Raw genomic sequence first — 21,312 nt, 5'->3', positions numbered from 1 at the left:
TAATCTCATGCCTATACTCCTGGGATTTACACAAAACACTGTGATTTAAAAAATTAGGAAATAAAAATTAAAATAAATTTTGATTACAAAGTCATAAAGAAATAATCTTTTTCCTGTATCTTCACAGGGTCACCACATCAATTACTGGATTTGGCAATGTCTCCCCCCCCCCCCCCCCCCTGACAATTTTGAGTACCTCACCAGACTGCATCTAGCGTTATACAATAGGAAAGTCTGTGAAAGTTTTTTCTAAATTTTTGTGAGTCATGTAACTGACATGGGTACCAGTCTGGTATTTACCTAGTCAGATATTCGAAACTGCCTAAAAACCACATTTACGCTGACCAGCTCACGATGTACCCCCAGAATCCTGGAAGTGCCGTCATGCTAACGCACACTGCTATCAGGGCAGATCACAATCATATAGAAATAATGACTGCTATTTGGTCAAAAGCATATTTATGTGAAATAAAAATTGAGACCGAGAACTCTATTTACTTACTGCAGCTGCCAGCAGCTGTACACTCCTACTTTATGCACAGAGCAAGAAGCATTGGTATCCAAAATCTAATGCAGCCATCAGCAATCAATATAATGGCAAATTGAATTGCCAAGAGAACAAATTAGACAAGAATGAAACTAATAGCTTGTGAGCGATCACACTTTTATATGCAGTGGGAAAAATACCATTCAATGGTTGACTGAAAAAAAAAAATAAGTATTCTACACTTAACAGGAAAATAAGGTAATCAATTACAGGACATTATGTTATGGATATTTTTTGGTAACATACACAAAGAAAGCAGCATTAACTGCTAAATCAGGCTATTATTAATGACAGGGAACTTACCTTGGTATCATAATCATGGTCTTCATAACAACGCTGGCACAAAGGGCAATAGTTCCCTTTCTGTCGCAGTTTAAAGCATGCTTTACAGAGTGGAATGTTACCCACAAAATTAGTCACATTTTCAGTACCACAGCTCTTGCATCGGAGACATGTTGAACAAACCTAAAACAAATTTATCCTAGGTGTCAGTAACATTATACCATCTTTGCAAATATGGTAGAGGTGAGATTATGTTTTTTTGTATATTAATGGGAACTCTAATAGTGTTTTGTCCCTAATTTCATATCATCTTTTGTGATGTTTCTTTTGGGTATTCCTGCAACAAATTGAACTTCATAATTCAACTCTATTATGCTTTTTGTGGAAGGTGGTGAACTGACAGTTAACTGCTCAAATCACAGTAAAAAGTTTACAATTTTCAAGACAACCTGTTCTCAAAATAATCTTGTACACTTATTTTGCAGAGTGTGTTTTGAGACAATTGGTGGAAAATCACCACCATTACAGAGCAGGCAGGTATGCAACAAAGTAGCAACTAACATTACAATTCAATACAATTGAGTATGTGTGCTTCATTAGCTGTTCCATATTTAAGTTTCACTACTAGCCACACAACTCATAAAAACAATAGTTAGTGCCACTGCAGATCTTTGTGTGGATTAAACCTGAACCACAAACTTTTCACAACTAATTTCATGCATTTATTACAGTTCATATGAAGGGATATATGGCATAATTATGAAAGTCAATTCTGCTCATTTTGAGAAATTGTACATTTGGTGAAAAATTGTACAGAAAAACCAGGAAAGCCTAAATGAAGTGCATATAGGGATACTGAGTCTAGTAAGGGATATTATTAATAATGGAGCATAAATTAAGTGTAGTAATATTACTATTATGACCATAATTAATAAAGTCTATGAATTTAATTTCATTTTGAACTAACAATTTCACTTTGAATTAACAATACCTGAGCACAATTACATATAGCAATATTAACATCAACATCATAACTGTGTACAAATTGCATGAATTTCAGTCTGAATTAAAACAAAGATACATTCAGTTATCCTTGCCCTCAATAGTTTCTTTCAGGGAATAAAAGAACACATGGTGAACAGGAGGATGTATGGTAATAAGGCTAACATGTCCTTTTTCTTCAAATTACCAGCTGGTTGTATTTCACAGTAGAGCGGTTCCTGTTTTATAACATTGAGCTCGACTAGACATCCCTTCTTTCCCTTTCATATATGCATGGTGTAAAATTCCTTTTTAGCACAGTTGTCTTGTATTATTTTTTTGCAGGTTCAAATCTTTTATATTGCAATCACTGAATTTGTAGCCAAAAAACTGGACACTGCAATTCATTCGTATTGGGATTAACTACTGCCTTCTGCAAAGCTACTGTCAATACAAATTTTCTTGCTTCATCTGTACTACTCTACACTGAGGTGTAAAATGTCATGGGATAGTGATATGCATGTATGCAGATGGCAGTAGTATCACGTACACAAGGCATAAAAATGCAGTGCATTGGCAGATCTGTCATTTTTACTCGTGTAATTAATGTAAAAAGGTTTCAGATGTGATAATGGATGCACAATAGGAATTAACAGACTTTCAACACAGAAAGGTAGTTGAAGTTAGGCGCATGAGACATTCCATTTCAGAAATTATTAGGGAATTCAACATTCTGAGATCAACAGTGTCAAGAGTGTGCCGAGAATATTGAATTTCAGGCATTACTCTCAGCACAGACAACACCATGGGTGATTGCCTTCACTTACCGACAGAGAGCTGCGGCATTTATGTAGAGTTGTCAGTGCAAACAGAGAAGCAACACTGCATCAAATAACCACAGAAATCCATTAGGATACTGTGGCAAAATCTGGTGTTAATGGGCTATGGCAACAGATGATCGATGGGAGTGCCTTGGCTAACAGCAGGACATCAACAGTGCATCTCTCCTGGGCTCGTAGCCATATCGGTTGGACCCTAGATGACTGGAAAACCATGGCTTGATCGGATGAGTCCCGTTTTCAGTTGATAAGAGCTGACAGTAGGATTCGAGTCTGGCACAGGCCACACGAAGCCATGGACCCAAGTTGTCACAAGGCACTGTGCAAATTGGTGGTGGCTTCATACTGCTGTGGGCTGTGTTTACATGGAATGGACTGGGTCCAACTGAACCGATCATTGACTGGACGTAGTCACGTTCAGCTTCTTGAAGACTATTTGCAGCCAAACAACAATGGAATTTTTATGGATGACAATGCGCCATGTCACTAGACCACAATTCTTTGCGCTTGGCTTGAAGAACATTCCGCACAGTTTGAGCAAATGATCTGACAACTCATACTACCAGACATGAACCCCATCAGACATTTATGGGGCGTAATCGAGGGGTCAGTTCATGCACTAAATCCTGCATCAGCAACACATTCGCAATTTATTTATTTAGCGTATGGCTAATACAGACATATCACGAAATTACATATACATATGTACATATTGACACACAAGAAACTTAAGTTTGTCATTACAACTGATTATCCAATCCTTCAATCCAGCGCACTGCATCTGGAGTTGCTAGCAGGAAGTCCTCTTTGGCGCCGTGATAGGCTCGAATCCTGCATTCACTGACATTGTGGTGAACAGTCTGGTATGGAGCCCTGCAGTCACAAGCTGGATCAGGCAGCTTCTTCCACTTAAAGAGAGCATCCCTGCATCGCCCATGGCTGGTACGGATTCTGTTGAGAGTAGACCAGGTCTTGCATGGTAAGTCGAATCCACTTGGAAGTTTAGCACCTGAGAAGATGTTATGCAGGTGCACATCTGTCACTACTTCCCACAGACCTTTCCATTCTTCAAGAGGTTTGAAATTCTTAGCAACCATGTCAGCAGCATCGCACAGAGTTGGATGACGTGATTTCAGTCTCTTGCGATTTAAAAGTGGCAGGCCGCCATGCACGGGTAGGTTAGAATTCCTGGAGATCTTGTGGAATTCTCTCATAAGGGCAGTACATCTGCGTAGATCAGGAGGCATTATACCGGTTAACAGTGGAAGCCAATAAACTGGAGTAGATCTGATTGTGCCAGATATTATGCGCATTGTCGTATTCAGCTGGGTATCAACAAGCCTTGTATGATGACTATTCATCCAAACAGGTGCACAATACTCAGCACTTGAGTATACCAAGCCCAGAGCTGAAGTTCGCAGGGTGGTTGCTGAAGATCCCCAGGTAGTTCCGCATAGCTTATGGAGGATGTTGTTTCGAGTCCTCAGCTTTTGAGCTAAGTTAAGAAGGTTTTGTTTGAAGAATAGTGTACGATCCAGGATGACACCAAGATATTTTGGGTTCCAATTGTGACGAAGAATTCTGCCTCTTAAACTTACCTCCAGTTTTACGTTCGCCAACTGGTTATTTAGATGGAAGCAACACGCTTCTGTTTTACTCACACTGGGTTGGAGTCTCCAGATTTTGAAGTAATTGTCTAATGCAGAAAGGTCATCGGCTAAAATATCTTCTGTTGTCTTCATTTCCTGGTGTTTGACGGCTAGAGCCAGGTCATCGGCATAGCAGTATTTTCTGGACAAAGTGTCAGGTAGATCAGATAGATATAGGTTGAACAGTAAGGGTGAGAGAACTGATCCTTGAGGCAATCCGTTGTTCAGCTTCCTCTCCTTACTTATGTTGCTTCCAGTGATTACCTGGAACTTCCGATCACTTAGCATGCTGTTAATCAGTCGAGCCATTGTTCTGCAGGGTATGATGCGGAGATATTTGTAGATAAGGCCTTCCCTCCACACAGTGTCGAAGGCGGCAGTTACATCAACAAATGCCAGAGATGTTTTCTGCTTCATTTGATATCCTGACTCTATGAAGGATGTGAGAGACAATACTTGGTCGCAGCAGCTACGCCCTGGTCTGAAGCGACCTGATCAACTAGAACGTTCTCTAAGATAGCGCAACTTATTCTGTTATATATTAGCCTTTCAAAAATCTTGTAGCAGCAGCTGAGTAGGGAAATGGGGCGATAGTTTTCTACCTTGTTGCTGGGTTTGCCAGGTTTCAGAACAGATATTATCTTCACCTTTTTAAACTCAGATGGAAGTTGACCAGTCAGCAGGATGTCAGTGAAGAATTCTGCCAGCCATTTCTTAGCTTTTCCTCCTATATGGATCAGGAATTCTGGATGGATACCATCGAATCCAGGTGCCTTAAGAGGTTTGAGGTCCTTCAGTCCGGAGTCAATGTCCGAAACTGTGAAGGGATGGGTATACTCAGATGAGGGAGATGCCTTCTTTTTCAGGTCACGAAGCTGTCACCTGATATGTCTTTTATGTTTCTTGTCACGAGGTACTCTTGAGGTAGTAATGATGTGGGAAGCAATTTGGTCTGGTGTTACTTCGGAATTTTTTCTGCATGCTGGTGCACTTCCTCCCAGTTTTCTCAGAAGACTCCATGCTTTCCTGCTCGAGTGGGTAAAGTCCATAGTTTTGACTGTTTCTGCCCATTTCTGCCTCCGAGACATGTCCAAGCTGGACAATAGTTCCATAGCTATCTCTGGGTCACCACTTTGCTGGAAGTATTGGTACAGTGCTTCACTTTCCTCATTCCATCCTGGAACATATTCTTTTCAGTATCCTCTTGGCATACACTTTTTAGCTGTTGCTGTTACTGCACTGGATAGTTATTATGTGATGGAGGTATCCATCGAATGGTCTTATCCAGTTCCGTTGAAAACTTCATCCAGTGGGCTTTCTGGAAATTCCATCGAGCAAGCGGAGTTGATCGTATGACAGGAACAGTGCAGCCAATTTGTATTATTACAGGTCTGTGTTGGCTGTGAGGAAAGGCATCTATCACTTTCCTTGTGGTGTTGATGGGAAAGCCAGTTTCGTTGCAGCTAACAATGTGTAAGTCAGGATTTGAATCCTTGTCCCAAGCAGCTGACCTGAAAGTGCCTTGATCTTTGGCATCAAACACTAGATGAAGATTATTCTCTTCAATCCATTCTGCAAGCATGCTCCCATTTTCATCATTTTGAGAGTACTTCCAAAGTTCATGGCAACTATTGAAGTCTCCTATGTAAATTGCAGGATGTTCTGCTGTGTGTAGGACAAAATTGGGCCATGTTGTTTTGGGTGGTTTGTAAACATTTGTAACAGTAATGCCGTGCAATTGTATGACAACTGTATGTATATCTGCCTCCACACTTACAGAAATCTGTGAAGCTTCGTTTATGTTGTTACGGACATACGTAGCAACTCCATACACCTCTTGGTAAGTTACACCAAGCGCAGAATATCCAGGAATTCAACCTCGCCTTCGGAATATTTCTTCGCTGGAAACACTAGTTTCTTGAATGGCGACAACATCGATATTGTTGTCCAGCAAAAATTTTGACAGGTAGTCACACTTTGTCCTGCTAATGCTTTCGATATTCAGTTGAAGGAGTCTGATAGTTGGTCCAATGTTTCTTGTTAATGAGCTCTGAAAAGAACTGATTCTGCTATTTAGTTGATATGTCATTGCCAGGAGATCCTATGGATAGTCTGGCTGCCTGTAATCACTGTTGCTCAATTAGCACCACCCAGGAGGCACGTGTAGGGTATTTTAAGGTTAAACCTACGGACGTGAGCAACTCTACCTCGCAATAATGGACGGCTATAGAGGCAGCATGACTCAATATTCCTGCAGGGGACTTCCAAGGACTTGTTGAGTCCATGCCATGTTGAACTGTTGCACTGCGCCGAGCAAAAAGAGGTCCAACATGATATTGGGAGGTATCCTATATGACTTCTGTCACCTCAGTGCAAATGGCTTCCTTCTTTGTGATTCAGCAATGATTTTACCCCAGTCTGACAGTGTGTAGATAGTTTTTCCTTCTGCCTGGAGTTCCACAGATAAAAAAATCAGCATCATTTGGGAGTTTGGGAGATACAAATGCCCACTTATCATAAAAATATGCTCAAGAGCATCCACCTGAAGTAGTGATCTGTCACATGTTTCAAAAGCAAAGTGCAATTTTAAAATTTCTATTTCGTCCAGTGCAGGCATTACTGGACATTGTTCGGTGTTTTCTTGCACAAACCAATTCTTTTACGTGATGCACTATGCATAATGAAATTTCCTGTTTTCCTTTCAAAGCTACAGTTTCATACCATACATACATGACAACAGTCAGTTCTGAGGTCGTGAGAGCCAAGATTATAACAATATACATTGCATTTATAATGTGCTACTGAACATGTTAACTTGAAAAGGCCAGAGCTTTTTCCAATTCTAATGTAAAAGTGTACAAAATTTCGGAGTTGGATTTTGATCATTCCTTACGGACTTTCAACAAATTTTATGCAGATTTGGCTCTCCTTAAATGAAATTCATGTGGCATTTCTAACTGTCTGTTTTTTTTTGTTTTCACCTTCAGCAACTTACATTTGCTTCTATTACAAAGTACATGATGTGCACTTATCTCTTCTTGGCGGGTGAGAACTTGGATTGAAATCATGATTGAAAATCTTTCTATACATATGCTCTGACACAGGTTTAATGTTATCTTCAAACACATTTTTCTATATAATAAATTTTACACAACTGTGATGTTCAACTCAGGACTCAGTAACATATGTTAGGGTTTTTCAATGGAGAATAACACAACTGATAATATGAAAAACTTTTAATGCGGGAATGAGTATGATGGACTGTAGCTTCCGCAGCTTTGTTGGAAGGTTTATGATGACCTCTCTAATCACTAATGCACCTCTCTGCTTGCTTTACTCTTCGTGTACATCGACTCATTCTGCCGTTGGAAATTCGAAAAGGTCTCAGAAAACACTTTTTACAGACAATAATTCTGAAAATGTAAAGGGCATTTGGAGATCAAGATCCAGTTAGTGGTCTACTTGCTGCAGGCGTTTCTGATTTGATTAGTTCACATAGGTAGGCACTTCCAGAGTTAAAAGATACCATTTTTCTAAAATTATCAAAATTCCTTTCCTTTCTTTTTTGGTTATTTTTTAAGCACAATGTAGTGTGCAGCGGCAACCATAATTACAAAATATATTAGCAAAAACTGTTTCATCTTTTCTGGTACTATATGCTTCACCTCGATTCCTTTCCAGTTTCATCTCCTGTCTTGTATCTTCTCTCTGTCATTTTCTTCCACACCTTTGGCATTAGTTATCCTCTTTGTACTCACATTCAGATGAACAATATTCTGAAGCTGAACCCAATATTTCTTCCTCTTCGTTCATGATTTCTCTAAGCCTTTCTAAATTACTCATATTACCATAAACATAAGCTCATTCAAACACCAGTAACGACTGCCAAATAATCAAGCTAATGGTTTAGACAAAAATATAATAATATAATACTTGTCTGAAAATGGTCTAGACAATATTATCATACAAAACTTTTCTGAAAAGGGTTTAGACAGCGTTATAATACAAAACTTAGCTGAAAAGAGTTTTTATACTGTTAAAATAAAACAAACTTTTCTGCAAAATAATAATAAAGAAAGGAAAACTTCTGGTGGTGAAACAGAAAATCTAATTTTGTTTTATGGCATTGTGGTGCCAGTCACACTTACTTCACTTTGCAGTAACACATAAACAGAATGTCTCATTTTGTTTCATGGAATCGTTTTGCGAGTGAGACTTACTTCATTTTGCCATAACATATATCATACAAACCATTTCAAAGTAGAGCTTGTGCTGCCATCTGTGATGCTATTGTGCATATAAAGACATATATCACTATGCCATGCAAATGAGTGCAGCGTTCACTACATAACATGGTGCTTAACTCATTTTCATTCACACCTGGCCTACATCATTATGCCATAAACCCGTTCATATTATAGCACAATTTTTACCCAACACTTGTAATCGATGTGCAGTCCCTGAAGGATAACTGTATCACACACACACTTTCCAAAATGAATTTTCACTCGATAGCAGATGGTGTGCTGATTTGAAACTTCCTGGCACTGTGTGCCATACCAGGACACAAACCTAGGACATTAAAAAAAGATTGCAGGTTTGAGTCCTGTTCCAGTAAACACTGTTCTACATCTACATCTACATCGATACTCCGCAAGCCACCCAACGGTGTGTGGCAGAGGGCACTTTACGTGCCACTGTCATTACCTCCCTTTCCTGTTCCAGTCGCGTATGGTTCGCGGGAAGAACGACTGTCTGAAAGCCTCCGTGCGCGCTCTAATCTCTCTAATTTTACATTCGTGATCTCCTCGGGAGGTATAAGTAGGGGGAAGCAATATATTCAATACCTCATCCAGAAACGCACCCTCTCGAAACCTGGCGAGCAAGCTACACCGCGATGCAGAGCGCCTCTCTTGCAGAGTCTGCCACTTGAGTTTATTAAACATCTCCGTAACGCTATCACGGTTACCAAATAACCCGGTGACGAAACGCGCCGCTCTTCTTTGGATCTTCTCTATCTCCTCCGTCAACCCGACCTGGTACGGATCCCACACTGATGAGCAATACTCAAGTATAGGTCGAACGAGTGTTTTGTAAGCCACCTCCTTTGTTGATGGACTACATTTTCTAAGCACTCTCCCAATGAATCTCAACCTGGTACCCGCCTTACCAACAATTAATTTTATATGATCATTCCACTTCAAATCGTTCAACTTGTTGATATGCCATGAAGCTTCTGTCACATACTACTTGACTCTTTCTCCGATTTGTGCATTTTAACTAGCATTTATTCCTAATCATGTCAAGCTTCTATTCACTACACAGAATGTAAATTATGTCTTCCGAAATTTTCTAACAGTTACACAGCAATGGCACTTGACAAAGAAATTGAACTGCTAACCGTGATAGTTGCTCATTTATTCTCTTAATATAAATTATCACTACACTGGAAAACAATTCTTTTCTGGGAATACGTGTTACATTCTATGCATCACACAATTTGGAAGATAATCGATATAATTGTACCTCCATTTTCTGTACACAGGGTTGTACGTAATGAATATCTTTCTGGAGGAAAATAAGCTAGTCATCAACTTGAACTCTGGTCATGCTCTACCAGGTATGCTGCTACTGGAACTGATATGCCCTTGCCTCCACACGACACGGGAAATGACGGTTGGAACCCCATTTGCCTGTAATACAGCTGTGACGCTTCTTGCAATACTGGCATATAACGATCACATAGTCTCCAGTGGAATGTTATGCCACTCTTCGATCAGAATCTCTTCTAACTCCTGTAGTAATGAGGGAGTCGGAAATCTGCTCCGTAGTCCAATACCGCCCACAAGGGTTCAATAACGTTCAAGTCCAGGGACCGTGCTGGCCAGGAAAGACGCTGTGGTTCAATTGCATGCTCCTCATACCAGGATTGTTCTGTCCTGGCTGTGCGAAAAGGTGCATCATCCTGAAATATGTCATCATTGTTGGGAAATAACATTTGAAACATGGGGTGCACATGATCACCTAACATGTTCACATAATCGCTGGCTGTAATGTGACCTTTGAGACTAATGCCTGCGTCAGCAGGATACCGTAATATGGCTGCACATGCCATCACACTTTCACCTCCATGCCTAACTGTTGGAGTCAAGTAATCAGGATTGTAGGCTTCTTTTGGTATTCTCCAGACGTAAACCTGGCCCAGTGTTGGAAATGACGAAAAGGTTGACTCATCAGGCCATATGACGTGTTTCCACTGATCAGCCATCCAGGATTTGCATTCCTGATACCATGTTTTATACTTCTTTGCATTGGTTGTCATCACTAATGGTTTTGGTATAGCAGCTCATCCATGAATATTTGCTGTATAGAGTTCTCTGAGGTGGCTATTGAGCTCTGCAGTCACTATGACCGCCATACTTTTGTGTTGTTTTGACACAATTTTTGTTAGTGTATGATGATCTCTGCCATTTAGTTTCTATTTGCGCCCACTATTACGTTTACACGATGATGTCTTTCCATGATTTGTGCAAGCTGTGATGACCGTTGAAACAGTTGCTCTTGAAACATTCAATAAGTTGGCCGTCTTGGTTACTGATGATCCAGTTAATCGAGCCCCCACAATCTGCCCTCTCTGGAAGTCTGTCAGGTTTTTGATTGCACATTGACCTTGGCCTCTGAATGCAAATACAAAGTGTGCACTACTCAACCTGCAATGATGCCTAGGCCGTACTGAACATGCAATGTACACACAGCCCTGTCTCAGTATGAAAGGAACAGCAAAGATTTCAGTTACACGATGTGAGAAATGTGATTGCTTTCCAGAGACCCTCAACCATTTTCCATTTGCAGGCATGCACACATCTGGGTTATCATTTCTTCTTCTTCTTCTTCTTGTTCTTCTTCTTCTTCCAAATTTCCAACTGAAGTCTTACAGCTACTGCCAAGGTGAACTGGTGACTGAGTGGAGATTTGAACCTATTTAGTCCTCGATATGTCAACAGGCGGGCATCTCAGACAACGTAACTGACACAGTGACACACACATATCAACCTTACGCAGCTTAACAAGAATTCACCAAATATCAATTTTTGCAACTCATACATACCAGTACAGAGTCACTTTACAACATCTGCAAGTCTGGATAGGTTATGAGTCAGGTGGAACATTGTAAAAATGGTAGCAGACTTCAGAATGTAAACACAGCAAAGCCACTTCTTAAAAACTGCTGTGATAGCGGAAATGAGACAGAGAAAAATTCTAGAATTTGTCTAAATGGAATCTATCATTCCATTTTATTTGCAATGTATCTAACATATTTCCACCAGTTAATTGAGCGCAAAAGCTCAAACAGAGGCAGCTGTGGCCCAGATCTGAATTTTCACAATTCATTCAGTGGCCAGCAGAAATTATAAGACTATACCATCACTGATTTATTTATACGAAGAAGTTGGGTGTTTTGCTGATGTTCAGTGCACCATTCTTTAACCTTTATCACTTGATCTATATGACACTTACCATACGCAAACAGAATTTTAAAGATTCCCAAATTTGTGTTTGTAGATTGTGCGCTACATTTCTCAGAAGATTGACTGTTTTTGGGCAGTGTGGAGGGAAATTTCGTGGAAGGCAGTACATTTGGGAACTTTGTTAGGAATACTTCGACAATTTAGTGTTAAAATTTTGACAGTTGAAGTGTCGCTACTTTACACGCGATCTACTTTCGTTCTCTAGCGAGAGTTCGTCAGGGGATCTAAAACCACCACCTAGTCTAAAATAAACTCATGTGCACTCCAAAAGTACTTCACTACCCGAAAGGCTGCTTCGTTTGTGTAGTGCACCCCTGATTTATTGAGGTTCTTTATGATTATGATTATTTTTTAAGAACTAGTTTTCACAAATAAAAGAAGAGCTATCAACTAGAGAACACCAGTAGCCTCTTCACCTTCCCTCAGTCTTTCTAGAGTTCTGGCATTACATATACCAATTATTGCTTAACAATACAGACAGTATATTGGGAAATAAAATTTTAAGGGTGCTTGTAGGCTGCAGAGCATAGCAGTGGTTCAATGTCTGCAATTGCAAGTCCATACGGACAAGCTTGTGGTAAACAGAATGTCCTGTCTACAAATCTTCCTCTCCCAAAATGAATAACTCCAAAAATACCAGAACTCTATTATTCTCACATTCCATGGTAAGCTTAATATTCCAACTGAACAATATCAACTGAATTCAATTTACCAATGTCAATTGAAATTAATGAATATGCACTCAGATGAAATGATGTCCTGTGAAAACCATTCCTTATTGCTGAACCTGAAATAGAATGACTATGTTGAGATAAAGGATAATGTGAGGTACACTAGGGCTCAAATTTAAGTCTCTCGCTTATTGCAAAAAGTCACCTTAATCATTGGACTATCTGAGTGAGTCTCCATACCTGACTCCAATTTTTACTGTCACTGACATTTCCTAATATTACTTCTGAACACTACAGCCAGCACTTCTTCCACAGGGTATGTGGGAACAGAATCGTGATCAGACAGCATAATGGTCGAGGTGATTGCTCATCATAGATGGGAAATAGGAGTTCATGTCTTACTCTGAAACAGATTTTTCGATGTTCACAGCATATTCATTTCACGGATTCGGTTGAAATGTTCGAAGAACTTTATCTATTTATCTTCACATTGGCACCACAATATGAATGTCTCAACAATCTATATCCAAAACACAACTCGCTTCAATACTGCTGCACTCAGCAATTTCTCCTTAATATTTTCAATGAGTAAATTATCTATCAGAAGTGAATGAGGGCTACCCATGGTAACAGTCTCTCTCTTCAAAATATATGTTAGTAAGAAATATGTGGAGGTTAGTGTGTGCTTAAATTATGAGATTATATCCAAGCAGTTACCAATCACTGACCAAGAGTCAAACAGCCATATTCTAGCACACAAGGAAATGCATTAAAGCTAACTAATAAACTTGATCTGTTACAGCTAAGTGTTTTATTTACAAATAAAAGCAGTGGAAAGACTAACACTGTGTGTGCACTTTCCAACAAAAGGCCTCAGCAATTTGGTTAAATATGTGGTGAAAATTATAGACTGAATTTGGTTGCTCATTTTTGATCTAAAAGGAGTGTGTTTAAGAGTAACTCTAAGCATGATGTCTGCATTTCCCTTTCTTCTTAACATGTTTGTTGTTCTTAGTCTAGTAACACTTCAATTCACTTACTGTAGCCTAAGTACTCTTTAATCCACTAAGCTTGCCTCATTCTATCATCAACTGTTTTTGCACGACTTTGTGACCCTTGCAAAGGCCATAATAATCAGGAAGGCACAGAGCCATGTGGCTTCAAACACATGGATATATCCTGTGGTTTGCAGCTGGAGTTCCTATGCACACTGACTATGTAACTTCTCAGTTTTACATAATGTTGATGAAGCACATGCCCTGTACACCTTTTTTATGTACACATCAATCAGTAAAAAATAGTGGCATTGCCTTCATCACCAAGAAGAATGGACATTTGTGAACTGACCTAACGACTACACTAATCACTTTACTACATCACAGGATTGGAGCAAATGTATTTTCATGAAATATCTAGAACATAAGCTCATTATGTACTCTCTATACTTTTTTCAGTTGTTTTGCTCAGAAGGTCATGTGAGCAGTGTATGTGGATGTTTAGAACAATGACGCTCAAACAGCTTAAGAGTTGTTTAAACCAAATTACAACAATTTTTTTTTTTCCAAATTGAACAGCAACAGTATAGGGTGATAACTGTCACAGATACAATGACCATCCTCCCTTAATACTGTGAGAGTTATGACATTTTTAATGCCAATGGTACATTTTGAGTTTTAAAAATGAGGAGTACTATCTTAAAGGATAAGATTGCAGTTTTTATTAACTGCAGAAGAATGTTATACAGAGAAAGAGGTTTGCAGTTTTTATTAACTGCAGAAGAATGTTATATAGAGAAAGAGGTTTTCAAAACTGCCATTCACTTAAGACTTCTCGAAGTTTTTGATAAAATGGCGAAGGTATGTACGACTGTTCTTCATATTTCTGAGCGACACTGGAAAAGAAAGTTGTCTACAACGCAAGAGCTTTTCTTGAAAAGTGTGGAGAATTGTTCTCTCCCATACTCCAAGATCTAAAAATTCACAGCAAGAATAGCAGAAGAGAACCAACTTTCCTAATGAAGAGCCAGTTTCACGAAAAAACTCTTATTTAAACATCAAAGTTCATTAAGCGTCAGGTACCCCACAGACTAAGTTTGTAATTTACGAGTTGGCTCAATTTGCTCCTTTTTCCATTATGATTGTCAGGCACGTCCATTTGATTTCCGAGAAATGTTCTTCAACATACTCAGGGCGGAGCGTGATGTAAATACTGGGAGTGATGAAACAAACACCAGCTGTGAAGTTAACAGGGACATAAGTGAAGACTGTGATTACAAGTATGGTATTTCTGTGTATGTTATCTACATTATCTGATCAAAAGTATGTGGACACCTATTAGTAGACATGAATGTGGAGTGCATCCACCCTTCGCCTTTATGACAGCTTGAACTCTGCTGGGGACACTTTCAATTATGTGTCTGAATATCTGTGGAGGAATGCCAGCTCATTCTTTCTCAAGAGCTGAAACCATAGAAGGCAGTGATGCTGGATGCTCAGGTATGGAGTTCTAACTCATCCCAAAGGTGTTCCGTTGTGTTCAGGTTGTGTCTCTGGGAAAGGCCAGTCCATTACTGGAATGTTATTGGCCACAAACCATTGCCTCAAAGATGCTGCTTATCACCACGTGCATTGCCATGCTAATGCAAACAGTTATAGTCTCCAAACTGTTCATCCGCCATAAGCAAAATAAAATGCTATAAAATGAGTTCATATCCTTCAGCATTTAGCATTTTTTTAAAGCACAATAAGTGACCACATCTTAACCGCAAAAAACATCCCCATACCATAACACCACTTCCTTCATACTTCAAAGTTGGCACCAGGGAGGAAGGGTGGCATTTTTTGTACGGTACGCTGAGAATTACGCATTTCGAAAAAAGAAAAAGAAATCTCAACATAAAAACTTCTAAAATAGAAAGACTGCCAAAGTAACATAGTAACATGTCTCCACTAAGATTGCATGAAACTATTACATAAATTTTTATAGGCCGATTTCATCTCAAATTGTACAGGACAAGTGTGAATGTGTAATATCAATATTTCAAAGTATGCCGGAAATTATATATATCACACACACACACACACACACACACACACACACACACACACACACACACACACACACACACCAAACGGGAAAGCACTGGTAGATAGACACAATAAAAAACACACACACAAATATCAAGCTTTCGCAACCCACGGTTGCTTCATCAGGAAAGAGGGAACGAGAGGGAAAGACGAAAGGATGTGGGTTTTAAGTTAGAGGGTAAGGAGTCATTCCAATCCCGGGAGCGGAAAGACTTACCTTAGGGGTAAGACACTATCCAAATTGAACCCTGCCTGGAACAGTTCCGTCCTCCATCACAGTGGGGCCCACTTCCTCTTCCTCAAAATCACCCTCTCCAAACCTTGCAGGAATTTCACACTTCCAGCCTTGCCTCTCAATCTTTCTTGAAAAACCTTGATCCTACTCCCAACATCACCACAGCTGAAGCCCAGGCTATCCGTGATCTGAAAGCTGACCGATCCATCGTCATTCTTCCGGCTGACAAGGGTTCCATGACCGTGGTACTTGATTGCCGGGAGTATGTGGCAGAGGGACTGCGTCAGCTTTCAGACAACACTACATACAAAGTTTGCCAAGGTAGTCCCATTCCTGATGTCCAGGTGGAGCTTCAAGGAATCCTCAGAACCTTAGGCCCCCTACAAAACCTTTCACCTGACTCCATCAACCTCCTGACCCCACCGACACCCCGCACCCCTACCTTCTACCTACTTCCTAAAATTCACAAACCCAAACATCTCGGCCGCCCCATTGTAGCTGGTTACCAAGACCCCACAGAACGTATCTCTGCCCACGTAGATCAACACCTTCAACCCATTACATGCAGTCTCCCAACCTTCATCAAAGACACCAACCACTTTCTCGAATGCCTGGAATCCTTACCCAATCTGTTACCCCCAGAAACCATCCTTGTAACCATTGATGCCACTTCCCTATACACAAATATCCCACATGTCCAGGGCCTCGCTGCGATGGAGCACTTCCTTTCACACCGATCACCTGCCACCCTACCTAAAACCTCTTTCCTCATTACCATAGCCAGCTTCATCCTAACTCACAACTTCTTCACTTTTGAATGCCAGGCATACCAACAATTAAAGGGAACAGCCATGGGTACCAGGCTGGCCCCCTCGTATGCCAACCTATTTATGGGTCGCTTAGAGGAAGCCTTCTTAGTTACCCAGGCCTGCCAATGCAAAGTTTGGTACACATTTGATGGTATCTTCATGAAGAACTCCAGAATTTCCTCTCCAACCTCAACTCCTTTGGTTCCATCAGATTCACCTGGTCCTACTCCAAATCCCATGCCACTTTTCTTGACGTTGACCTCCATCTGTCCAATGGCCAGCTTCACACATCCATCCACATCAAACCCACCAACAAGCAACAGTACCTCCATTATGACAGCTGCCACCCATTCCATATCATACGATCCCTTCCCTACAGCTTAGGTCTTCGTAGCAAACGAATCTGCTCCAGTCCCGAATCCCTGAACCATTACACCAACAACCTGAAAACAGCTTTCACATCCCGCAACTACCCTCCCAACCTGGTACAGAAGCAAATAACCAGAGCCACTTCCTCATCCCCTCACACCCAGAACCTCCCACAGAAGAACCCCAAAAGTGCCCCACTTGTGACAGGATACTTTCCGGGACTGGATCAGACTCTGAATGTGGCTCTCCAGCAGGGATACGACTTCCTCAAATCCTGCCCCGAAATGAGATCCATCCTTCATGAAATCCTCCCCACTCCACCAAGAGTGTCTTTCTGCCGTCCACCTTACCTTCATAACCTCTTGGTTCATCCCTATGAAATCCCCAAACCACCTTCCCTACCATCTGGCTCCTACCCTTGTAACCGCCCCCGGTGTAAAACCTGTCCCATGCACCCTCCCACCACCACCTACTCCAGTCCCGTAACCCGGAAGGTATACACGATCAAAGGCAGAGCCACCTGTGAAAGCACCCACGTGATTTACCAACTGACCTGCCTACACTGTGAAGCCTTCTATGTGGGAATGACCAGCAACAAACTGTCCATTTGCATGAACGGTCACAGGCAGACAGTGTTTGTTGGTAATGAGGATCACCCTGTGGCTAAACATGCCTCGGTGCATGGCCAACACATCTTGGCACAGTGTTATACCGTCCAGGTTATCTGGATACTTCCCACTGACACCAACCGATCAGAACTCCGGAGATGGGAACTTGCCCTTCAATATATCCTCTCTTCTCATTACCCACCTGGCCTCAACCTCCGCTAATTTCAAGTTGGCGCCCCTCATTCATCACCTGTAACTCAACAACATCTTTGCCTCTGTACTTCCGCCTCAACTGACATCTCTGCCCAAACTCTTTGCCTTTAATATGTCTGCTTGTGTCTGTATATGTGCGGATGGATATGTGTGCGCGCACGCGCGTTCGCGCAAGTGTATACCTGTCCCTTTCCCCCCCTAAGGTAAGTCTTTCCGCTCCCGGGATTGGAATGATTCCTTACCCTCTCCCTTAAAACCAACATCCTTTCATCTTTCCCTCTCCTTCCCTCTTTCCTGATGAAGCAACCGTGGGTTGCGAAAGCTTGACATTTGTGTGTGTGTGTTTGTGTGTTTTTTATTGTGTCTGTCTACCAGCGATTTCCCGTTTGGTAAGTCACAACATATTTTTTTAATATATTTTTCCCATGTGGAATGTTTCTTCACATGATATGTATCGAAAAATAAAATATTTTCATTTTCTGTTGATTAATTAAAATGTTATTAACTTATTGAAAAATGGCATTTGTGATATTGCGTTAATGAAAGGAAGGTAAAAAATGTAATTAGTAAACTATGCTGAAGAGCCCAAGCAACTGGTATAAGCATGCGTATTCAAATGCAGAGATATGTTAACAGGTAGAATACAGCGCTGCGGGCGGCAATGCCTATATAGAACAAGTGTGTAGCAAAATTGTTAGATCGGTTACTGCTGCTACAATAGCACTTTATCAAGATTTAAGTGAATTTGAACATGGTGTTATAGTTGGTGCAAGAACGATGGGACACAGCATCTCCGAGGTAGCGATGAAGTGGGGATTTTCGCAGACAACCATTTCATGAATGTACCTTAAATATCAGCAGTCCGGTAAAACATCAAATCTCCGGTATCACTGGGGCCGGAAAAAGATCCTGCAAGAATGGGTTCAACAACAACTGAATATAATTGTTCAACGTGACAGAAATGCAACCATTCTGCAAATTGCTGCAGATTTCAATTCTGGGCCATCTTCAAGCGTCAGAATGCGAACCATTCAATGAAACATAATCGATACGGGCTTGCAGAGCCGATGGTCCACTCATATAACCTTGATGACTGCATGATAAAGCTTTACGCCTCGTCTGGGCTCATCAAAATCAACATTGGTCTGTTGATGACTGGAAACATGTTGACTTGTTGATGAGTCTCATTTCAAAGTGTATCAAGTGGATGGATGTTTAAGGGTATGGAGACAACCTCATGGATCCATGGACCCCAATTGTCAGTCAGACATGAACATTATTGAGCATATCTGGGATGCCTTGCAACATGCTGTTCAGAAGAGATCTCCACCCTCTTACGCTCTTACAAATTTATGGACAGCCCTGCAGGATTCATGGTGTCAATTCCCTCCAGCACTACTTCAGACATTAGTCAAGTCCATGCCACACCGTGCTGTGGCACTTTTGCATGTTCGCAGGGGCCCTACATGATATTAGGCAGGTGTACCAGTTTCTTTGGCTCTTCAGTGTATTTTACTGTACAACATACTGTTTTCAATTATCCAGAATGACAATCACAGTACATCTGCATTGCAAGCAAGTCTCAAAATTGAATTAAAAATAGCAAGATCCGGGAAACTGCTTTCAAAAGGGGAGTTTGTAAAAGACTGTCTCCTTGATGCTGCATAACTTGTGTGTCCACGAACATCAGCAGGTTTTAAGAAATTGGTTTTTCGAAACAGTGACACGGGCCATAAGTGTTATGGCTCACTAGGGGCTTTGTTGCTTCATTAGTTGCACTTGATGAAGCAACAGATCTTACAAATACAGCTCACGCAGTAATATACGTATCAGATGTGTAACGCTCTACATGTAACGGAGGATGTATGGACTTACCACGGGACCTTCCAGTCTCGGAAATTCAGTTTGGGATGAGACTTTGCAAGTTGGTGGCACACCTCAAGTGTGCCCACTCATAGAAGACTTTAGAAAATTCTGAGAAAAAGGGCTCCAAGTTTTAAACATAGTTCCATGTGCAGCTCATATCTGGTCAGAAGTAGCATTCCAGCATACAGGTGAAATAGCTCAGTCAGTAGTGTGCTAGAATGTCATATGACCGATCTGGGTTCGATCCTACTTGGAGGCTCGATTTTACTTTGTTTTCTTAATTGTTTTACAAATTATAACAACTTTTACATAAAGTTAATCACCTACAGTATTATCAATTACATCACAAATAATTTTATTTTGTTTATGAAATGGCTGTACTACTTAAAATGTGGATCACACTCGTCAATACTTTCTTTTTAAAAGGTTGAATAATTTCAATTGCATTTTTAATGGAGGTAAATTAAAAGTGTTAAGTACTGTCATTATAATATTATAATAAAATTTGGTGATATTGTAAGCTGTGGAAAGGTTATAAATATTCATTGTAAATTCAAGGAACCGGTGTATTCATGGAAAAAAACAGTACAGTTGTTGCCCTATTGTATATAGAAACAGGCAGTCAGTCAGGAAATGTCAAGGCTTGCACTGAACTTATCGAGCAATGGACCTTACCTGCTACAGTACCACTTCACTCCTGACTTTTGCAGAGACTGGAGCGTTCTGTAGTGTGAAATATTACTGCAATTTTTACAATATAGTGAATTAAAAATGTTTGTCAATGAAGACAATGCATAAGTATCAGAAGCTGCAGACTAATTTTACAGTGAAGTGATGAAGATGATGTAAAAGATGCAGTTATTTATTACAAAAGCTTGCTTGCTGCAAATAATTTGACTGCATCAGAATCTTGAACGACAATTTCTCGTGAAGCAATGTTGATGAGTGAAGAAATTTATAGACGTACTATGGACATGTTGGCTGAAAAAATGCTTGTGACTGCTGATGAACTTGCTCACAAAAATGAAAACTGTGAATGTGAACCATTTGAAAAGTACGAAGACCACAAGTTATCCGATGAATACGAAACAGAAGAAAAGAAGGAAAGAGAAGTAGATCCTCGCAAAGTCTCAGCCCAGGTGCAAACTACAAATATTACAAAAAAAGGATGCAGCCAGTTAAGAAAGAAAGAATATTTATCCCAATGGGAAGAAGACATAAAAAAGGGGGGCTATCAATTTGATAAGTATGCAGCAATCAGTTCCTGGACATATTATCATTTTTTGTTGAAGCCAAAGACAATTATCAGTAAATGTTTACACGAAATTTACAACAGTGGTCTTTAGTAGCAGCACAACAGTTTACAGATTTTGAATTTAAAGCTTCTGACAACTGGGTTCATATATTCAAAAATAAATATGGAATTTGTCAGCAAAAAGTGACAAGATTTGTTTCAAGAAAAGACAACACAGCGATGATCGAAGAAACTTTGGCTGCAGCACATGCTTTTCGAACCCAGATGTTAAAACTGATACCGGATTTCAACAAAGATTTTTTTATCAACACTAACCAGACAGGATTTACTGCGCCATATTTAAGAATTCATTTTGCTCTCTCAGTTTTTACGA

General features: G+C 40.4%; 1 protein-coding gene across 1 annotated transcript in view; it reads right to left on the bottom strand.

Moving 5' to 3' along the window:
• LOC126471220 (histone-lysine N-methyltransferase trithorax) overlaps positions 1-21,312 on the bottom strand; it is a 233,252-nt gene that overhangs the window by 61,815 nt on the left and 150,125 nt on the right. The window contains exon 10 of the mRNA XM_050099344.1: positions 851-1,012. Within this exon, the coding sequence (XP_049955301.1) occupies positions 851-1,012 (162 nt within the window). The remainder of the gene's footprint in view (positions 1-850; positions 1,013-21,312) is intronic.

Source organism: Schistocerca serialis, chromosome 3, assembly GCF_023864345.2.
Source record: "Schistocerca serialis cubense isolate TAMUIC-IGC-003099 chromosome 3, iqSchSeri2.2, whole genome shotgun sequence".
In the NCBI taxonomy this organism is placed as follows: domain Eukaryota; kingdom Metazoa; phylum Arthropoda; class Insecta; order Orthoptera; family Acrididae; genus Schistocerca; species Schistocerca serialis.
Note: the sequence above shows the minus strand (reverse complement) of the source record. Positions and strands in the feature narration are given on the sequence as shown.